This window comes from Rhinichthys klamathensis, unplaced genomic scaffold (genome assembly GCF_029890125.1).
Source record: "Rhinichthys klamathensis goyatoka isolate OS25496 unplaced genomic scaffold, OSU_Roscu_1.1 h1tg000354l_1, whole genome shotgun sequence".
NCBI classification, from domain to species: domain Eukaryota; kingdom Metazoa; phylum Chordata; class Actinopteri; order Cypriniformes; family Leuciscidae; genus Rhinichthys; species Rhinichthys klamathensis.
The window spans coordinates 1,299,694-1,318,911 of NW_026606864.1; the positions used below are offsets into that span (position 1 = coordinate 1,299,694).

Here is a 19,218-nt window from a genome sequence, read left to right on the forward strand (position 1 = left end):
CAGCGCAAAAACTTTTTTCCATGAAAAATTATCTCGTAATTCTGAGATATTAACTCGTTAATTCAGAAAAACAGAGCAAAAACTTTTTTCCATGAAAAAATATCTCGTAATTCTGAGATTATTAACTCGTTAATTCAGAAAAACAGCGCAAAAACTTTTTTCCATGAAAAATTATCTCGTAATTCTGAGATATTAACTCGTTAATTCAGAAAAACAGAGCAAAAACTTTTTTCCATGAAAAATTATCTCGTAATTCTGAGATTATTAACTCGTTAATTCAGAAAAACAGCGCAAAAACTTTTTTCCATGAAAAATGATCTCGTAATTCTGAGATAATTAACTCGTTAATTCAGAAAAACAGCGCAAAAACTTTTTTCCATAAAAAATTATCTCGTAATTCTGATATATTAACTCGTTAATTCAGAAAAACAGCGCAAAAACTTTTTTCCATGAAAAATTATCTCGTAATTCTGAGATATTAACTCGTTAATTCAGAAAAACAGCGCAAAAACTTTTTTCCATAAAAAATTATCTCATAATTCTGAGATAATTAACTCGTTAATTCAGAAAAACAGAGCAAAAACTTTTTTCCATGAAAAAATATCTCGTAATTCTGAGATAATTAACTCGTTAATTCAGAAAAACAGAGCAAAAACTTTTTTCCATGAAAAATATCTCGTAATTCTGAGATAATTAACTTGTTAATTCAGAAAAACAGCGCAAAAACTTTTTTCCATGAAAAATTATCTCGTAATTCTGAGATATTAACTCGTTAATTCAGAACAACAGAGCAAAAACTTTTTCCATGAAAGATTATCTCGTAATTCTGAGATATTAACTCGTTAATTCAGAAAAACAGAGTAGATTTATTTCCCTCAAGTGAATGCAATACGCTTCCGTAGATTTTTACATCGAATCACATTGAAGAAGTTTAGTTATGTGCGCTGGATCGCACCGTCAGAACAGATCGGGGGTTCAAGGCTTTTATAAAACATTTCACAATATTAAAATCTCCTCATATTGCATTGCTCTCCCATAATAGTGCTTGGCACAGAAACGTGTGTTTGCAAACGACTCAACTTATTTTTCTTTACATTTACAAACGTATATACATTCTTACACGATAATGTACAAACAAAGATGTAAGTGCAAATACAATATGCATGCATGTCACTTTAAAACCTCTTTAAAACGGAAATGAGTTTCACACAAGAGCTTGAGAAGTGCGGATATAAACAACGGTATCCAAACGCAACGGCAGAGAGCGAGTGAAGGGCAAAAACTGCACAGAACGAACATCTTCAAGAGCCTCCATAATGACTGTGAAATAATACTGTCAGGTCACGGTAAAAACGACTCTTACGAGAAGCTTCAGTCACTGGCGTGTCGTGGGAAAGACACATCTGGATCCAGCTCACACTGGAAACATTAAATAATATGAAACAATTCAATGAAAAAACTCAACATCATAACAAGATTCAGTATAAAGTGAGTACTTGGCTCTACATGACATCATCATGACCTTTGACACCAGTTGTGTTTGTTCGTTCAGTCTGAGTTTGCACTGTAGGGCCGGGCGATATGGTTTTTGTTTATAAAATATCACAAATTTATAAAATGAAGCAACATTGTGATGATTTTATTTGGCCATTGAGTTTCTGATCTTGACTTCAGTAGCAGTGAAAAGTTTGATTCTTTTCCACGAATCAATTGAAGTGATTCACATCTCTGATTCGTTTGCATCATGTCTCATATAATTGGCAATCTAACTGGCAACAATTTCTATTTGGTTGGAATTACTAAAAAGAAATCAGCCTTCAAATCTATTTCAGAGCAAATATATAAATATGATTTTTTTTTAAATATATATATTTTTTAATTAAAATATGAATTATAATATCGCCCAGCCCTAACTTGACTAAGTAATAAATTCACATAGCCTATAAATATGGTCCAGTACAACAAAACATTGCTGAAAGGTTGACACTTTTCCTGTGCACAGAAAAAAAAAAGCTTTTATCGACTTTTCGATGATCTATTTTTGACATTAAGAAATAAACATTTATTCACATCAAGAGAACACAACCCGTGTGCTCAGTCAGACTGATGTACTGTGACGGTGGAGTAAACACACTCTGTCCACTATAGTGTCCGTTCAGTCAGTGCTGGGAGCTGGAATCGGTGTGTGTGTGTGTGTGTGTCCGCTGAAGACTCCACCTGTACGCGAGGAGTGTGTGACCGTCCAGCAGGCGGCGCTCTCTCTCTCAGACTCGCGGCTCCAGTCTGTGGGACAGCTCAAACAGAGTCTGCTGATTGTCAATGATGTGCAGGTAATGGACGCTCGAGCGCACCTCGGCACTGTCACACGGGGAAAGCTCGTTTCCTGGGAAGTGGAGAAATCAATGGAGTTAATAGAGTTATTCTCCTCCGCTCTAATGAAGACAGAGATGCTACACTGCTGCGTTTCATAGAGCTAGACCTGAGATATTAACTAGAACTTAATTATCAATGCATCAATACAGACATTTTTCCTGATACGGATAATTAGTAGTGTCTGCTCATTATTTATATATATATATATAATAAAACCTTTTATTTATTTTAAAATGTAAATTCATATTTTTATGGCTGAACACTAATATGATAGCTGATGAATTTGTACTGTTTTAATAATCAGAATAATAATCATATAAAACACTAAGATTGGCCGATACTATTATGATAACTGAAATATTTTATATATTTATTAACATACAGTTTATAACTAGAGATTAGAAATGTAAAGTATTTTTTGTTTCTATTTGGTTGATATTTTGGTTTGATAATTGCACTTTTAAAGAACATAAATTTATTCTCAGAAGTCAGAAACAATGAGAAAACTTTCTAAAACGAATTTGAAAATAAATTTTGATTAGATTTAAATTTAAAAACACCGCAGACATAGCAATTACAAAAACAAAGAATATTGGAAATAATAAAAATATGAAATATTGCATTCTTGTAGTTAAATAACAGCATATAAACGAAAAAATGCAAAAAATATTATATATATATATATATTTATAATATATTTAATATTACTTTATAAAACAAAAATAACCTGCGTCTGTCATAAAAACAGCATTATTATATTTTAAAAATAAAAAAACTAAAATAACTAAATAATTACAGATATACACATAGCTGATAATTAGCAGCTTATGATAATAAATACATGTATTATTATATTTTTAATAATTATTTATTTTTATTTATTACCTTTTATTTAATTTAAAATGTAAATGTATATTTTATGGCTGATCACTAATATGATAGCTGATGAATTTGTACTGTTTTAATAATCAGAATAATAATGGTATATTTATATTTATAATCATTTTTATTTATTATTATTTATATATTTATATTTATAATAATTTTTATTTATTATTATTTATATATTTATAATCATTTTTATTTATTACCTTTTATTTAATTTCAAATGCAAATGCATATTTTTACGGCTGAACACTAATATGATAGCTGATGAATATTGTATATATTTATTAATATAGTTTATAACTAGAGATTAGAAATGTAAAGTATTTTTGGTTATGATTTGGTTGATGTTTGATAATTGCTCTTTATAACTTTTAAATAACATAAATTTATTCTCAGAAGTCAGAAACAATGAGAAAACTTTCTAAAACTTTTATTATTTGGAAATAATAAAAATATTAAATATTGCATTCTTGTAGTTAAATAACAGCATATAAACGAAAATATGCAAAAAATATGATATATATTTATAATATATTTAATATTACTTTATTAAACAAAAATAACCTGCGTCTGTCATAAAAACAGCATTATTATATTTTAAAAATAAAATCAAACTAAAGTAACTAAATAATTACAGATATACAGATAGCTGATAATTAGCAGCTTATGATAATAAATACATGTATTATTATATTTATAATAATTATTTATTTTTATTTATACCTTTTATTTAATATAAAATGTAAATGTGTATTTTATGGCTGATCACTAATATGATAGCTGATAAATTTGTACTGTTTTAATAATCATAATAAAATAATAATGATATAAAACACTAAGATTGGCGGATACTATTGCAGTCCAGTATCGGTATTATAGTTTATAACCAGAGATTAGAAATAGTTCAAGAAACAAAACCAGCAGCCAAAATGCTTTAAAATTGTTTCAGAGTGAAAACATTAAAACGTTATTTTTAAATGCTGGTAACTGGTTAATAATGTTATTTTGATAATAATGTTTCACTAAACCAAATACACAAGTTTTTTTCCCACAATTACTCAGAATTACAACACTTAGAGCAAAACATCTGTATAAAAATACAGTTTCTGAAATTAAAAAATTCACTTGATATTATGGCATAATGTGTGTTTATATTAATCACACCTTATGGAATATCGACCATGTGATGCTTTCGTTTTGATTTGTAAAAAGCCATGCCATATGTAAATGATCTCAACAGGAGGGACTGACCTGTCTGATCCGTCTGACAGTGGCGAATGAGTCGGACGGTGTCGGCTATCATGTGCTGAAAACACACACACACACATCAACAACACGTCTCAATGAAGATAACACATCTGTCTATCACTGACACTCACCAGCTTCTCAAAATTCACCAGATTATCATGAAATGTTTTGTTTCCCTCATGGATGAAGGTGATATCTGAAAACCAACAGAGATCACGACATTACGAGACCGAGAAACACATTTGAGTATTGGTGACATCACTTCCTGTGCTTCACCTTTCAGCAGCAGAGGCATGAAGGGGATTTTGGGCGGCTTCATTTTCTTGAAAGCGTCTCTGTAGGCTTTGTGATTCATGGATGGATCCTGAGGAGGAAGGCAGATGATCATAAAGTTGACATCAAATCAAAATCAACCATATTTATGTTTGTTTTATGTTTATGTATCTGGGTTTGACTTACCGTCAACAGCTCGAGTTCAGAGAAAAGCTTCTTGAATTTTCCAGGAACTTTCTGCAGGACAGAGAGCGACAGAAACTGGTGAACAGGAACTGAATAAAGTTTAAAGTCCTCGTTTAAAGTCACCATGAAATCAAAATTGGTAATTCTTATTTTTTAATGGAGTATTGCAATATGTAGGCCCTATTATAAATTATTCATCCGTGCACATCTCTTTTTTTTTAAAATGAATGTGCCTCGTGATTTTTAATCAGAATCACTTCCCATCTCTTCTCTGATGATGTGGGCGGGGCCACCTGTCACTCACATGAGATCCACCAATAGCAAACCACAACCATCCAATCAATTCCTCACGGACAAAATCAAGCCCCGCCCACATTTGTTCTTGTTCCAATAGGGAAGAAAACACTTTCACAGCTTCGGTTTCATGCTGACTTTTGTATCGTTAACTCAACAAGCGAGCAACAAGCAATAAAGCCTCAATTGGTTTCTATTTTTCTCACTATGTGCTGGTTGGTTCAAACTGTATATTAAACATCATTGTATATTGTGTGATTTTGCCTTTGTTCACCTTCAGCATGGAGAAACACATTATTAGTAGAGTACAGGGTGAGCATGTGTGTGAGTCAGTGTTTTACCTCCCATGTCTGGTTGAGCCGGCTGACGGCGGCGGTGTTCAAACCCATGATGATGGCAAACGAGGAGTTCAGGTTCCTGTGCGCTTTACAGCTGAAACACACACACACACACACACACACACGTCAGTCGCTGCCTTCCAGACACAGAGTTTAAACACCCACACAGAATAAAACATCACACCAGAACCTCTCTGACACTAATAAAGATATGAACCGCTCATGATCTGTTCACACATGCGACACACAAACACTGACGGGGAAAACTTACACTGACAAATTTTGCTTTATAGAATCAAAAATTATTAATAAAAATAAAATAAAAATTGAGTCTGACAAACAGCAGGTAAAGTATTTTTGGTTATGATATATTGGTTTGATAATTGCTCTTTATAACTTAAATACCATTAATTCATTCTCAAGTCAGAAACAATTAGAAAACTATATATACTATATAAATTTGCAAACAAATAAATATGCAAAAATAACAGCAAACGGCAATTACAACAACAAAAAATATTGGAAATGATAATAATAAATATTGTATTCTTGTAGTTAAAAAACAGCATAAACTAAAATATGAAAAAATGATATATATATTTATATTTAATATTAGTTTATTAAACAATAATAATCTGTCTATCATAAAAAGCAGCATTATTATATTTTAATAAAAAAAAACTAAATAAAATATTATATATTTGTAATATATCATTTTACTATACACAACAATAACCCATATATGCCTCAAAAAGCAGTATTGTATATTAAAAAAATAAATATTAAAATAAAAATGTATATTTTAATATCTCACAATTTTTTTATTAAACATATGATTAATCAGTTTCTGTCAGAAAAGGTAGAATTATTGTTGTAATGATAACATAAACTAAAATAATAAAAGATATAATATACTAAATATATTAATATTATTTTATTAAACAAAAACAATCAGTATCTAACTATCTGTCATAAAATAATATATTATTTTTAATAATAAAATAGAAACGTCTCGGTTACATATGGTAACCCTCGTTCCCTGAGGGAGGGAACGGAGACGTAGGTCAGACTGACCAATAGGAATCTCGCTAGAGAGGCCAATCTACTTCGAGTGAAACTAAAACAAGCCAATGCACATTGGCATGCAATCATTTGCATCAGCTGCGCGTCCTCGTCAGCGCGGGTATTTAACAGCAGCTGTTATGATTGCACACTAGTTTTTTGCTGAGGAGCCAAACCTGAAAAAGCTGGCCGCCCCAGCGGGCGGCAGCAGATGTGGCGACGGGACCTACGTCTCCGTTCCCTCCCTCAGGGAACGAGGGTTACCATATGTAACCGAGACGTTCCCTATCGGTCAGTCACTACAACGTAGGTCAGACTGACCAATAGGAATCCCTACCAAAGCGCCACAGCTGCTGCACCCCATCCAGCGCCCCATGCAAGCCTCTACACCTTCTTGCCTAGAAGGACGATAGGAGGAGGCTACACACAGAGTGTATCTGTCACTGTTGTTCCGTAATAACCCATACAGTGAGATTATTGGATAACACTGGGAAAGCGTGCCCTTCAGTTAGGAAGGAGGACGCTGCGGAAGCCACTTACTTCAAGGAGTTATGTGGGGAATACATATGGACTAGCCCGAAGGCTGTACTACATATGAGATAGTGGGTGACTTAGCCCAAGGGAAAGACACGGGCTTCCGTTAGGAGCAGCCGTGGAAAATATACACATATGGGATCCCCGTAGGGTCACACATATGGAACCCAGCCCAGATCCGGTTCTCAAGGATTCAGCGGATAAAGGCCTGGCACCTGGACGCTCCGCCATGTCCGGGCCGAGGGGTTTTTGGAGGACTCAACAGGTTTTTCACTCTGGAGCAATAAGGGTGCACAGTAGGGTGCAGCAAGCCGACAGAGCCGGGCCTCTCGGTGCTTCTACCCGTTTAGGGTGAGAACACGGGAGGAGACCGGCTCTACACGTAGGCTATAATATCTAGCGAACGTGTTAGGTGTCGCCCAGCCCGCAGCTCTACAGATATCTGTTAGCGAGGAGCCACGTGCCAGCGCCCAGGAGGATGCAACGCCTCTCGTGGAGTGTGCATGCAACCTGAGCGGGCAGGGCACGCCTTGAGCTTGGTAAGCCAAGGCGATGGCATCCACTATCCAGTGGGCCATCCTCTGCTTGGAGACAGCCTTTCCCCTCTGCTGGCCTCCGTAACAGACAAAGAGCTGGTCTGAGGTCCTGATGCTTTGAGTTCTGTCCACGTACATACGCAGAGCGCGAACGGGACAGAGCAAAGCCAGGGCTGGGTCTGCCTCCTCCAAAGGCAGCGCTTGCAGGTTCACTACCTGGTCTTTGAAGGGAGTGGTAGGAACCTTGGGCACATAGCCAGGCCGGGGTCTTAGTACCACATGGTTGTCACCCGGCCCGAACTCTAGGCACGATTCGTCGACCGAAAATGCGTGCAGGTCTCCTACCCTCTTGACAGAGGCCAGTGCAACCAGTAGCAAAGTCTTCATGGAAAGAAGCTTTAAGTCTACTGACTGCAGAGGCTCAAAGGGAACATCCTGAAGTGCTCGAAGCACCAGGGAAAGATCCCAAGAGGGTATGGAGGGGGGTCGAGGAGGATTTAATCGTCTCGCCCCCCTAAGAAACCTGACGACCAGGTCGTGCTTCCCCACTGTTTTGCCATCTATGTGGTCGTGATAAGCTGAAATAGCGGCAGCATGTACTTTGAGGGTGGAGGGAGACAGCCTTCGCTCCAACCCTTGCTGCAAGAAGGAAAGCACAGACCCTATCGAACATCTCCGGGGGTCTTCTCGGCGAGAAGAACACCACTCGACGAACAGGTTCCACTTCAGGGCGTAAACACGTCTCGTGGACGGCGCCCGTGCTGAAGTGATGGTGTTAAGTACCTCAGGGGGTAAGTCACCTAGAACCTCCGCGTCCCGTCCAGGGACCAGACATGGAGTTTCCAGAGGTCTGGACGCGGGTGCCATAGGGTGCCCCGTCTCTGAGTCAGAAGATCCTTCCTCAGAGGAATGGGCCAGGGAGGGACTGTCCCAAGGAGCATGAGTTCTGGGAACCAAGTCCGGGTGGGCCAATAGGGAGCCACCAGAAGGACCTGCTCCTCGTCCTCCCTGACTTTGCACAGTGTCTGTGCAAGTAGGCTCACTGGGGGAAACGCATATTTGCGGAGGCCCCGGGGCCAGCTGTGTGCCAGTGCGTCCGAGCCGAGTGTTCCCTCGGTCAGGGAGTAAAACAGCTGGCAATGGGAGGTCTCTGAAGAGGCAAACAGGTCTACCTGAGCCTCTCCGAACTCTCTCCAGATCAGCTGAACCACCTGGGGGTGGAGTCGCCATTCTCCCGGAAGCACAGCTCGTGATAGCTCGTCGGCCACACGGTTGAGCACGCCAGGGACATACATGGCTCGAAGCGACCTCAGATGCTTCTGACTCCAGAGGAGGAGATGGCGGGCGAGTTGCGACATGCGACGGGAGCGTAGACCACCTTGTCGGTTGATGTACGCCACGGTCGCAGTGTTGTCCGTACGGACCAGCACGTCCCTGCCCCGTAGCGGCCTTTTCAGGCGGCTCAGAGCGAGATGTACTGCTAGCAACTCGAGGCAATTGATGTGCCAATGCAGTTGGGGAGCCGTCCACACCCCTGACACTGCATGCCCGTTGTACGTGGCACCCCAGCCGGTGGCAGAGGCATCTGTGAAAACCACAGCATGCCTGGAGACCTGTTCCAAGGGGACTCCTGCCCGAAGGAACGAGAGGTCTGACCACGGGCTGAAGGTCTGGCGGCAGGCCGGTGTGATTGCCACCCGGTGAGTGCCATGATGCCACGCCCATCTCGGGACTCGGCCGTGAAGCCAGTGCTGAAGCGGTCTCATATGAAGCAAGCCGAGCGGAGTTACCGCTGCTGCCGCTGCCATATGCCCCAGGAGCCTCTGAAAAAATTTCAGTGGGACCGCTGTCCTGCCTTTGAACGTGTTCAAGCAGTTCAGCACCGACTGAGCGCGCTGCTCTGTGAGGCGCGCTGTCTGTGCGACCGAATCCAACTCCATACCGAGAAAAGAGATCCTCTGCACAGGGGCGAGTTTGCTCTTTTCCCAGTTGACCTGAAGGCCCAACTGGCTGAGGTGCGTGAGCACGAGGTCCCTGTGTTCGCATAACTGATCTCGAGAGTGTGCTAGTATAAGCCAGTCGTCGAGATAGTTGAGGAGGCGAACGCCCTGTTCTCTCATGGGAACAAGGGCCCCCTCCGTGACTTTCGTGAAGACACGGGGAGACAGGGACAGCCCGAAGGGCAGGACCTTGTACTGATATGCTCGACCCTCGAACGCAAAGCGCAGAAACGGCCTGTGTCGAGGAAGAATCGAGACATGAAAGTACGCGTCCTTCAGGTCGATCGCTGCAAACCAATCTTGGGGACGGATGCATCCGAAAATGCGTCTCTGCGTGAGCATTTTGAACGGTAGCTTGTGGAGGCTCCGATTCAAAACTCGCAGATCCAAGATCGGTCGTAACCCACCACCTTTCTTGGGTACAATGAAGTAGGGACTGTAGTGCCCTGACCTCATATCGGCTGGAGGGACCGGCTCTATCGCGTCCTTCGCCAGTAGGACTGCGATCTCCGCACGCAAGACATGGGCATCGGCTGCTCTCACTGTAGTGGAGTGGATGGCCCGAAACTTGGGGGGACGCCGGGCGAACTGAATCGCATAGCCGAGCCTGATGGTCCGAATGAGCCAGCGAGACGGACTGGGGAGCGCTAACCAGGCTCTCAGAGACCGTGCAAGCGGGACCAAAGGGACTGTAGGCGTACCCGGAGTGGGGCAGCGAGGTGGAACACAGGGACGTGGCTCGGGAGGCTCTCTCTGGGAGGCGGCCCGTAGCAGGGTCTGTGTGTGCTGTGCAGCACTTACCTGGTTCCACGGGGCAGGAGGTGCAGGAGGCGGCTCGGTGGCGTTCTCGAACTGCACACTGCTGCTCACTGGCGACAGAGGAGGCGGATGAGAGTGGTGAGGATTCTGTCCCCCCACTGCTCTCCGGGTCCTCTTCGGACCCAGAGATGGTAGAAACTGCTCTTTTATTGAAAATTTGGGGACCGCTGGTTTTAAGGCCAGCGGCGGAACAAAACGAAACACAGGATTTTCCACCCGGCCCTCTTCCGGGGGAAAGTCTCCTGGAGAGCAGTCCCTTCCATCTCCGGGTCGCCCGTCCTGGGGCCGCTTACCTCTGGCTTTGCCACCCTTCTTGGCGGGGGCCTGGACGGGCGGGGCGGCCTGCCTGCGACTGGCTCCACGGCGCCGTTTAGGTGGAGGCTGCTGCTGCAGCGCGGGAGCAGGGGCAGACGCAGGAGGACGCCCCCGGCGACGAGCAGACTGAGGAGCCGCAGGCGGTGGGTTGGAGGCAGCAGCTGACCGCCGCGGCAGGATATGCTTGATGGCCTCAGTCTGCTTTTGTACAGCCGAGAACTGCTGGGCGAAGTTCTCGACCGCGTCGCCGAAGAGGCCGGTCTGGGACACGGGGGAGTTGAGGAACCGGAGCTTCTCAGCCTCACTCATGTCTGCCAGACACAGCCAGAGATGGCGCTCCTGGACCACCAAGGTGGACATCGCATGACCCACTGACCGCGCGGTGACCTTCGTCGCACGAAGCGCGAGGTCCGTTGCGGCACGAAGTTCCTGGAGAACTTGTGGATGATGACCACCCTCGTGCAGGTCCTTCAGTGCCTTGGCCTGATGGACCTGCAGCAACGCCATGGCGTGCATGGCAGAGGCAGCTTCCCCACAGGCCTTGTAAGCCTCGTCGAATAGGTCCGACGAGTACCTACAGGCCCGGGAAGGAAGACACGGTTCTCCGCGCCGAGTGGAGTTAGGGCACAGCTGCATTGCAGCGGCCCGCTCCACTGGCGGGATGCGCGTGTATCCCTTAGCTGCCCCGCCATCAAGGGTGGTGAGGGAGGAGGAGCCACCGGAACGGTTTCTGGCAGTAAAAGGTGCCGTCCACATTCCCGTAAGCTCCTCATGCACTTCCGGGAAGAAAGGCACTGGGGTGGGTTGCTGAGAACCAGCACGCGCCACCCCGAGATACCAATCATCCAACCTCGAGGGTTCGGGACACGGTGGAGGATTCCACACGAGCCCGACCCCGTTGGCGGCCCGGGAGAGCATGGCCATCATCTCCGGGTCCGTCTCAGGCACCGCTGGCACCCCCGAAGGAGGCAGCGGTGCCGAGTCGTCGTCCGCAGAGAAGTCTGACCCACCCTCCGATGCAGCGATCGACATCTGGTCACTGGGAGCCCCAAAGGAGACAACCGGTACACACCTCGAGGATGGTCCAGCTTTCTCCAATGGAAGCTCAACTGGCTGCGGAGCATGAGAGGGGTGAGGGCTCCTAGGGGGTTGGTTCCCCGAAGGAGACGCGCTCACCGTGATCCTCAGGTCACCCGTGCCCCCGCCCGAAGCAACCCTCCGAGGAGGATTGGAACGAGGCAGAGGCACGGGGACTCCGCCCCTTTGCAGGAACAGGAGTCTCGACCGTAGCTCCGCGATGGTCATCTTCCCACAATGGGTACATGACTCATCCACAAACGCTGCCTCAGCGTGTTCAATGCCCAGACACACGAGGCAGCGCTTGTGACCATCCTGTGAGCCCAGGTAACGACCGCATCCAGAAACACACAGATAGAAAGTCATCTTTTTTTTTTTTTTTTTAAAGACGCTGTCTATCTGTGTAAGCTCTTTTAGGGACTACTCTCACTGGTGCTGAAGCACGCAGGGGAACAGCCACTGCGAACACAGACGGGAATGTGCACCCGTCTGCGCGCTGTCTCTCTCTCTCGCTGGCAGGTCTTACCGGCTGTGAGAACAGCCTTTGAGCGCTGAACTGCGCACCTTACCAGCTGTTAAAACAGCTTTTTTGAATTTGCTCAAAAAAACAAAACAAAAAAGACAGACAGAAGAGAGAGGACACAAGACTGCTCGCGCTGCCGTGCTGTAACGCCCGCACCGAACAAGGAGAGATCCAACGAAGGCTTGCCAAGTTTCACACTCTGTAGGATTACCATGAAGCGTTTGGCTCCGAAGCAAAAAGCTAGTGTGCAATCATAACAGCTGCTGTTAAATACCCGCGCTGACGAGGACGCGCAGCTGATGCAAATGATTGCATGCCAATGTGCATTGGCTTGTTTTAGTTTCACTCGAAGTAGATTGGCCTCTCTAGCGAGATTCCTATTGGTCAGTCTGACCTACGTTGTAGTGACTGACCGATAGGGAACTAAAATAATCTTTAATATTTTAATATTATTTTATTAAATTTAAAAACAATCACTATATGTCATAAAACAGTATTATATTGTTTTAATTTTAAAATATAACTAAACTAATCCAATGTTTTACATTTTTAATATATTATTTTTAATAAAGATAGAAATAATCAGTATCAGTCATAAAAAGCAGGACTGGTTGATCAAAGCAAAGCTGCAATTTCCAGTTTGCGTTCTGGTTTATGTCTGAGGAATAACCTGTGTTCAACACTCAGATGTGAGTCAGATGTGAGATGTTCAACACTCAGATGCGAGTCAGATGTGAGATGTTCAACACTCAGATGGGAGTCAGATGTGAGATGTTCAACACTCAGATGTGAGTCAGATGTGAGATGTTCAACACTCAGATGTGAGTCAGATGTGAGATGTTCAACACTCAGATGTGAGTCAGATGTGAGATGTTCAACACTCAGATGCGAGTCAGATGTGAGATGTTCAACACTCAGATGCGAGTCAGATGTGAGATGTTCAACACTCAGATGTGAGTCAGATGTGAGATGTTCAACACTCAGATGTAAGTCAGATGTGAGATGTTCAACACTCAGATGCGAGTCAGATGTGAGATGTTCAACACTCAGATGCGAGTCAGATGTGAGATGTTCAACACTCAGATGTGAGTCAGATGTGAGATGTTCAACACTCAGATGTGAGTCAGATGTGAGATGTTCAACACTCAGATGCGAGTCAGATGTGAGATGTTCAACACTCAGATGCGAGTCAGATGTGAGATGTTCAACACTCAGATGCGAGTCAGATGTGAGATGTTCAACACTCAGATGTGAGTCAGATGTGAGATGTTCAACACTCAGATGCGAGTCAGATGTGAGATGTTCAACACTCAGATGTGAGTCAGATGTGAGATGTTCAACACTCAGATGCGAGTCAGATGTGAGATGTTCAACACTCAGATGCGAGTCAGATGTGAGATGTTCAACACTCAGATGCGAGTCAGATGTGAGATGTTCAACACTCAGATGCGAGTCAGATGTGAGATGTTCAACACTCAGATGCGAGTCAGATGTGAGATGTTCAACACTCAGATGTGAGTCAGATGTGAGATGTTCAACACTCAGATGCGAGTCAGATGTGAGATGTTCAACACTCAGATGTGAGTCAGATGTGAGATGTTCAACACTCAGATGTGAGTCAGATGTGAGATGTTCAACACTCAGATGCGAGTCAGATATGAGATGTTCAACACTCAGATGCGAGTCAGATGTGAGATGTTCAACACTCAGATGTGAGTCAGATGTGAGATGTTCAACACTCAGATGCGAGTCAGATGTGAGATGTTCAACACTCAGATGTGAGTCAGATGCGAGATGTTCAACACTCAGATGCGAGTCAGATGTGAGATGTTCAACACTCAGATGCGAGTCAGATGTGAGATGTTCAACACTCAGATGCGAGTCAGATGTGAGATGTTCAACACTCAGATGCGAGTCAGATGTGAGATGTTCAACACTCAGATGCGAGTCAGATGTGAGATGTTCAACACTCAGATGTGAGTCAGATGTGAGATGTTCAACACTCAGATGCGAGTCAGATGTGAGATGTTCAACACTCAGATGTGAGTCAGATGTGAGATGTTCAACACTCAGATGCGAGTCAGATGTGAGATGTTCAACACTCAGATGCGAGTCAGATGTGAGATGTTCAACACTCAGATGCGAGTCAGATGTGAGATGTTCAACACTCAGATGCGAGTCAGATGTGAGATGTTCAACACTCAGATGCGAGTCAGATGTGAGATGTTCAACACTCAGATGCGAGTCAGATGTGAGATGTTCAACACTCAGATGTGAGTCAGATGTGAGATGTTCAACACTCAGATGTGAGTCAGATGTGAGATGTTCAACACTCAGATGTGAGTCAGATGTGAGATGTTCAACACTCAGATGTGAGTCAGATGTGAGATGTTCAACACTCAGATGCGAGTCAGATGTGAGATGTTCAACACTCAGATGTGAGTCAGATGTGAGATGTTCAACACTCAGATGTGAGTCAGATGTGAGATGTTCAACACTCAGATGTGAGTCAGATGTGAGATGTTCAACACTCAGATGCGAGTCAGATGTGAGATGTTCAACACTCAGATGCGAGTCAGATGTGAGATGTTCAACACTCAGATGCGAGTCAGATGTGAGATGTTCAACACTCAGATGTGAGTCAGATGTGAGATGTTCAACACTCAGATGCGAGTCAGATGTGAGATGTTCAACACTCAGATGTGAGTCAGATGTGAGATGTTCAACACTCAGATGCGAGTCAGATGTGAGATGTTCAACACTCAGATGTGAGTCAGATGTGAGATGTTCAACACTCAGATGTGAGTCAGATGTGAGATGTTCAACACTCAGATGCGAGTCAGATGTGAGATGTTCAACACTCAGATGCGAGTCAGATGTGAGATGTTCAACACTCAGATGCGAGTCAGATGTGAGATGTTCAACACTCAGATGCGAGATGTTCAACACTCAGATGCGAGTCAGATGTGAGATGTTCAACACTCAGATGCGAGTCAGATGTGAGATGTTCAACACTCAGATGCGAGTCAGATGTGAGATGTTCAACACTCAGATGTGAGTCAGATGTGAGATGTTCAACACTCAGATGCGAGTCAGATGTGAGATGTTCAACACTCAGATGCGAGTCAGATGTGAGATGTTCAACACTCAGATGCGAGTCAGATGTGAGATGTTCAACACTCAGATGTGAGTCAGATGTGAGATGTTCAACACTCAGATGCGAGTCAGATGTGAGATGTTCAACACTCAGATGTGAGTCGATGTGAGATGTTCAACACTCAGATGCGAGTCAGATGTGAGATGTTCAACACTCAGATGCGAGTCAGATGTGAGATGTTCAACACTCAGATGCGAGTCAGATGTGAGATGTTCAACACTCAGATGCGAGTCAGATGTGAGATGTTCAACACTCAGATGTGAGTCAGATGTGAGATGTTCAACACTCAGATGTGAGTCAGATGTGAGATGTTCAACACTCAGATGCGAGTCAGATGTGAGATGTTCAACACTCAGATGTGAGTCAGATGCGAGATGTTCAACACTCAGATGCGAGTCAGATGTGAGATGTTCAACACTCAGATGTGAACGCTGTGTTGAGCATGGAGACTCACTGAGCGGCGATCTTGATGAACTTCTTGAGCAGCTGGACTCGTTTCCCGGGCGACGGGCACAGCAGCACCTCTGACATCACCCACTGCTGGACCTCATTACAGCGCTGCAGCAGGAACTCTAGCGCCACCGTGTGGCCAGTGCTGGCCTGGCGACTGAACGTGTAGAAGATCAGCTCTTGCTGAGAGAGAGAGAGAGAGAGAGAGAGAGAGAGAGAGAGAGAGAGAGAGAGAGAGACATCATCACACAGGCTTTTCATGTGTTTCCATATGTGTTTTAAAAGAGCAAATGTGCAATATCTTTCAAAAGTTTGGGGTCAGTACGATTTTTTTTAAAGAAATGAATACGTTTATTCAGCAAGGATGCATTACATTGATCAAAAGTGACAGTAAAGACTTTTATAATGTTACAAAAGATTTCTATTTTAAGTAAATGCTGTGCTTTTGAACTTTTTATTCATTAAAGAATCCTGAAAAATGTTTATCATGGTTTTCAAAAAAAATATGAAGCTGCACAACCATTGATTTAAAAATGTGTCGACCACCATTGACCAATTTTCACCATTGATAATAATAAATGTAAGCATATTAGAATGATTTATGAAGGATCATGTGACACTGAAGACTGGAGTAATGATGCTGAAAATACAGCTTTAACATCACAGGAATAAATTACATTTTAACATTCATTTTGAAATTGTAATAATATTTCTCAAATTGACTGTTTTTCCTGTATTTTTGATCAAATAAATGTAGCTTTGGTGAGCAGAGGAGACTCTTTCAAAAACATAAAAAATTCCCATCGACCCCAAAAAAAGTTTTAATTTATAATTGTAATATCTTTCAAAAGTTTGGGGTCAGTACGATTTTTTTTAAAGAAATGAATACGTTTATTCAGCAAGGATGCATTACATTGATCAAAAGTGACAGTAAAGACTTTTATAATGTCACAAAAGATTTCTATTTTAAGTAAATGCTGTGCTTTTGAACTTTTTATTCATCAAAGAATCCTGAAAAATGTTTATCATGGTTTTCAAAAAAATATGAAGCTGCACAACCATTGATTTAAAAATGTGTCGACCACCATTGACCAGTTTTCACCATTGATAATAATAATTGTAAGCATATTAGAATGATTTATGAAGGATCATGTGACACTGAAGACTGGAGTAATGATGCTGAAAATTCAGCTTTGATCACAGGAATAAATTACATTTTAACATATATTCAAATAGAAAACAGTCATTTTGAAATTGTAATAATATTTCTCAATTTGACTGTTTTTCCTGTATTTTTGATCAAATAAACGCAGCTTTGGTGAGCAGAGGAGACTCTTTCAAAAACATAAAAAAATCCCATCGACCCCAAAGTTTTAATTTATAATTGTATTATTTTTCTGTAATTTTTGATACTTTATATATATTTTTACTTCCATGTTTGATTATCTTGTTCTGTACATGCTGTAGCGCTTTGAGTCTGAGAGTCTTGAGTCTCATTTATTATTACAAATAGAATGTATTATTATTGTTATCAGTCAGAAGCTTCACCTCATGGATGGAGTTGAAGAGACTCCACTCGAAGTTGGTGAGAGCCACGGCGACGTCCCACGTGTTGATGCCCAGCAGTCTGACCGGCTTCTGTCCCAGCTCAGGACACTCAGTCAGGGGCGGCTGAGACACACACACACACACACACACACACACACACACACACACACACACACACACACACACACACACACACACACACACACACGGGTTCAGGCTTTAAACCCCACAGCTCTAGAAACTCTTTGTTTTTACTTATGAAGAAATATTAAAGTTCCTAATATTTATGTAAGATTCTTCTTGTGGCTTGACTAGGAATTGTCTTGGAAATACTGCTTTGGAGTGTAAACAATGGTTTGGAGTCATTGAAGAAATCCTGGTTATGGAAGAACTTGCTCTAAAGACGTGCTTTCAAAATGGACTGGGAAAAGTGGTTGATATATGAAAACTGTAAAGATATCCTCCGCTAAGTAAACAGTAATTGTTATAGGAATGGTTAACCTCGCCTGTTTGGCTTTGTTGTTCTTTTTTTTTGTTTTAATTGGGGGGTCAGTGCATATATTTATAGGTATATATGTGTATGTTCATTGATATGTAAGAATATGCGCTGATATGTATGAGTATACAGCTGTGTACCCTATAGCATATATTTGATATGTATATATGCATAATTTTCCCCCTCCCTTCTGTTAATATTGGTTTTACTTTCATTGTTAATCTTGTGAATTAAAATAATTAAAAATAAAAACATGGCGAACACAAATAGAAGGTAAAGTTGTCAGTTGCTGCTACCAGGATCTCGCTGAGGTCTCTTCGACAGGCGATCAGTCGGCCCGGCGCCACCAGAGACTCCGGATAAATACTGTCGTGCGGCTGGAGGACACGCTGCTCTGTGACAGGAGAGAGAGAGAGAGTGAGTGTGTGTGTGTGTGTGTGTAGAAACAGCAGGGTTTGTGGTTCTGTCGAGAGTGAATGTGTGTGTGTGTGTGTGTAGAAACAGCAGGGTTTGTGGTTCTGTCGAGAGTGAATGTGTGTGTGTTTGTGTGTGTGTGTGTAGAAACTGCAGGGTTTGTGGTTCTGTCGAGAGTGAATGTGTGTGTGTGTAGAAACTGCAGGGTTTGTGGTTCTGTCGAGAGTGAATGTGTGTGTGTGTAGAAACAGCAGGGTTGTGGTTCTGTCTAGAGTGAATGTGTGTGTGTGTGTGTGTGTGTGTGTGTGTGTGTGTGTGTGTGTGTGTGTAGAAACAGCAGGATTTGTGGTTCTGTCGAGAGTGAATGTGTGTGTGTAGAAACAGCAGGGTTTGTGGTTCTGTCGAGAGTGAATGTGTGTGTTTGTGTGTGTGTGTGTGTGTAGAAACAGCAAGGTTTGTGGTTCTGTCGAGAGTGAATGTGTGTGTGTGTGTGTGTGTGTGTGTGTGTGTGTGTGTGTGTGTGTGTGTGTGTGTAGAAACTGCAGGGTTTGTGGTTCTGTCGAGAGTGAATGTGTGTGTGTGTGTGTGTGTGTGTAGAAACAGCAAGGTTTGTGGTTCTGTCGAGAGTGAATGTGTGTGTGTGTGTGTGTGTGTGTGTGTAGAAACAGCTAGGTTTGTGGTTCTGTC

General features: G+C 42.7%; 1 protein-coding gene across 2 annotated transcripts in view; it reads right to left on the bottom strand.

The window, feature by feature from the left end:
* Positions 1–2,228: 2,228 nt before the first annotated feature.
* rapgef5a (Rap guanine nucleotide exchange factor (GEF) 5a) overlaps positions 2,229–19,218 on the bottom strand; it is an 81,913-nt gene continuing 64,923 nt past the window's right edge. For both annotated transcript variants that reach the window (XM_056232732.1, XM_056232731.1), the window contains exons 18-26: positions 18,414–18,511; positions 17,622–17,744; positions 16,078–16,256; positions 5,604–5,694; positions 4,969–5,019; positions 4,786–4,873; positions 4,641–4,705; positions 4,513–4,567; positions 2,229–2,383 (exon numbers count right to left, since the gene is read on the bottom strand). In XM_056232732.1, the coding sequence (XP_056088707.1) occupies positions 2,265–2,383; positions 4,513–4,567; positions 4,641–4,705; positions 4,786–4,873; positions 4,969–5,019; positions 5,604–5,694; positions 16,078–16,256; positions 17,622–17,744; positions 18,414–18,511 (869 nt within the window). In that variant the 3' untranslated portion in view covers positions 2,229–2,264. The remainder of the gene's footprint in view (positions 2,384–4,512; positions 4,568–4,640; positions 4,706–4,785; positions 4,874–4,968; positions 5,020–5,603; positions 5,695–16,077; positions 16,257–17,621; positions 17,745–18,413; positions 18,512–19,218) is intronic.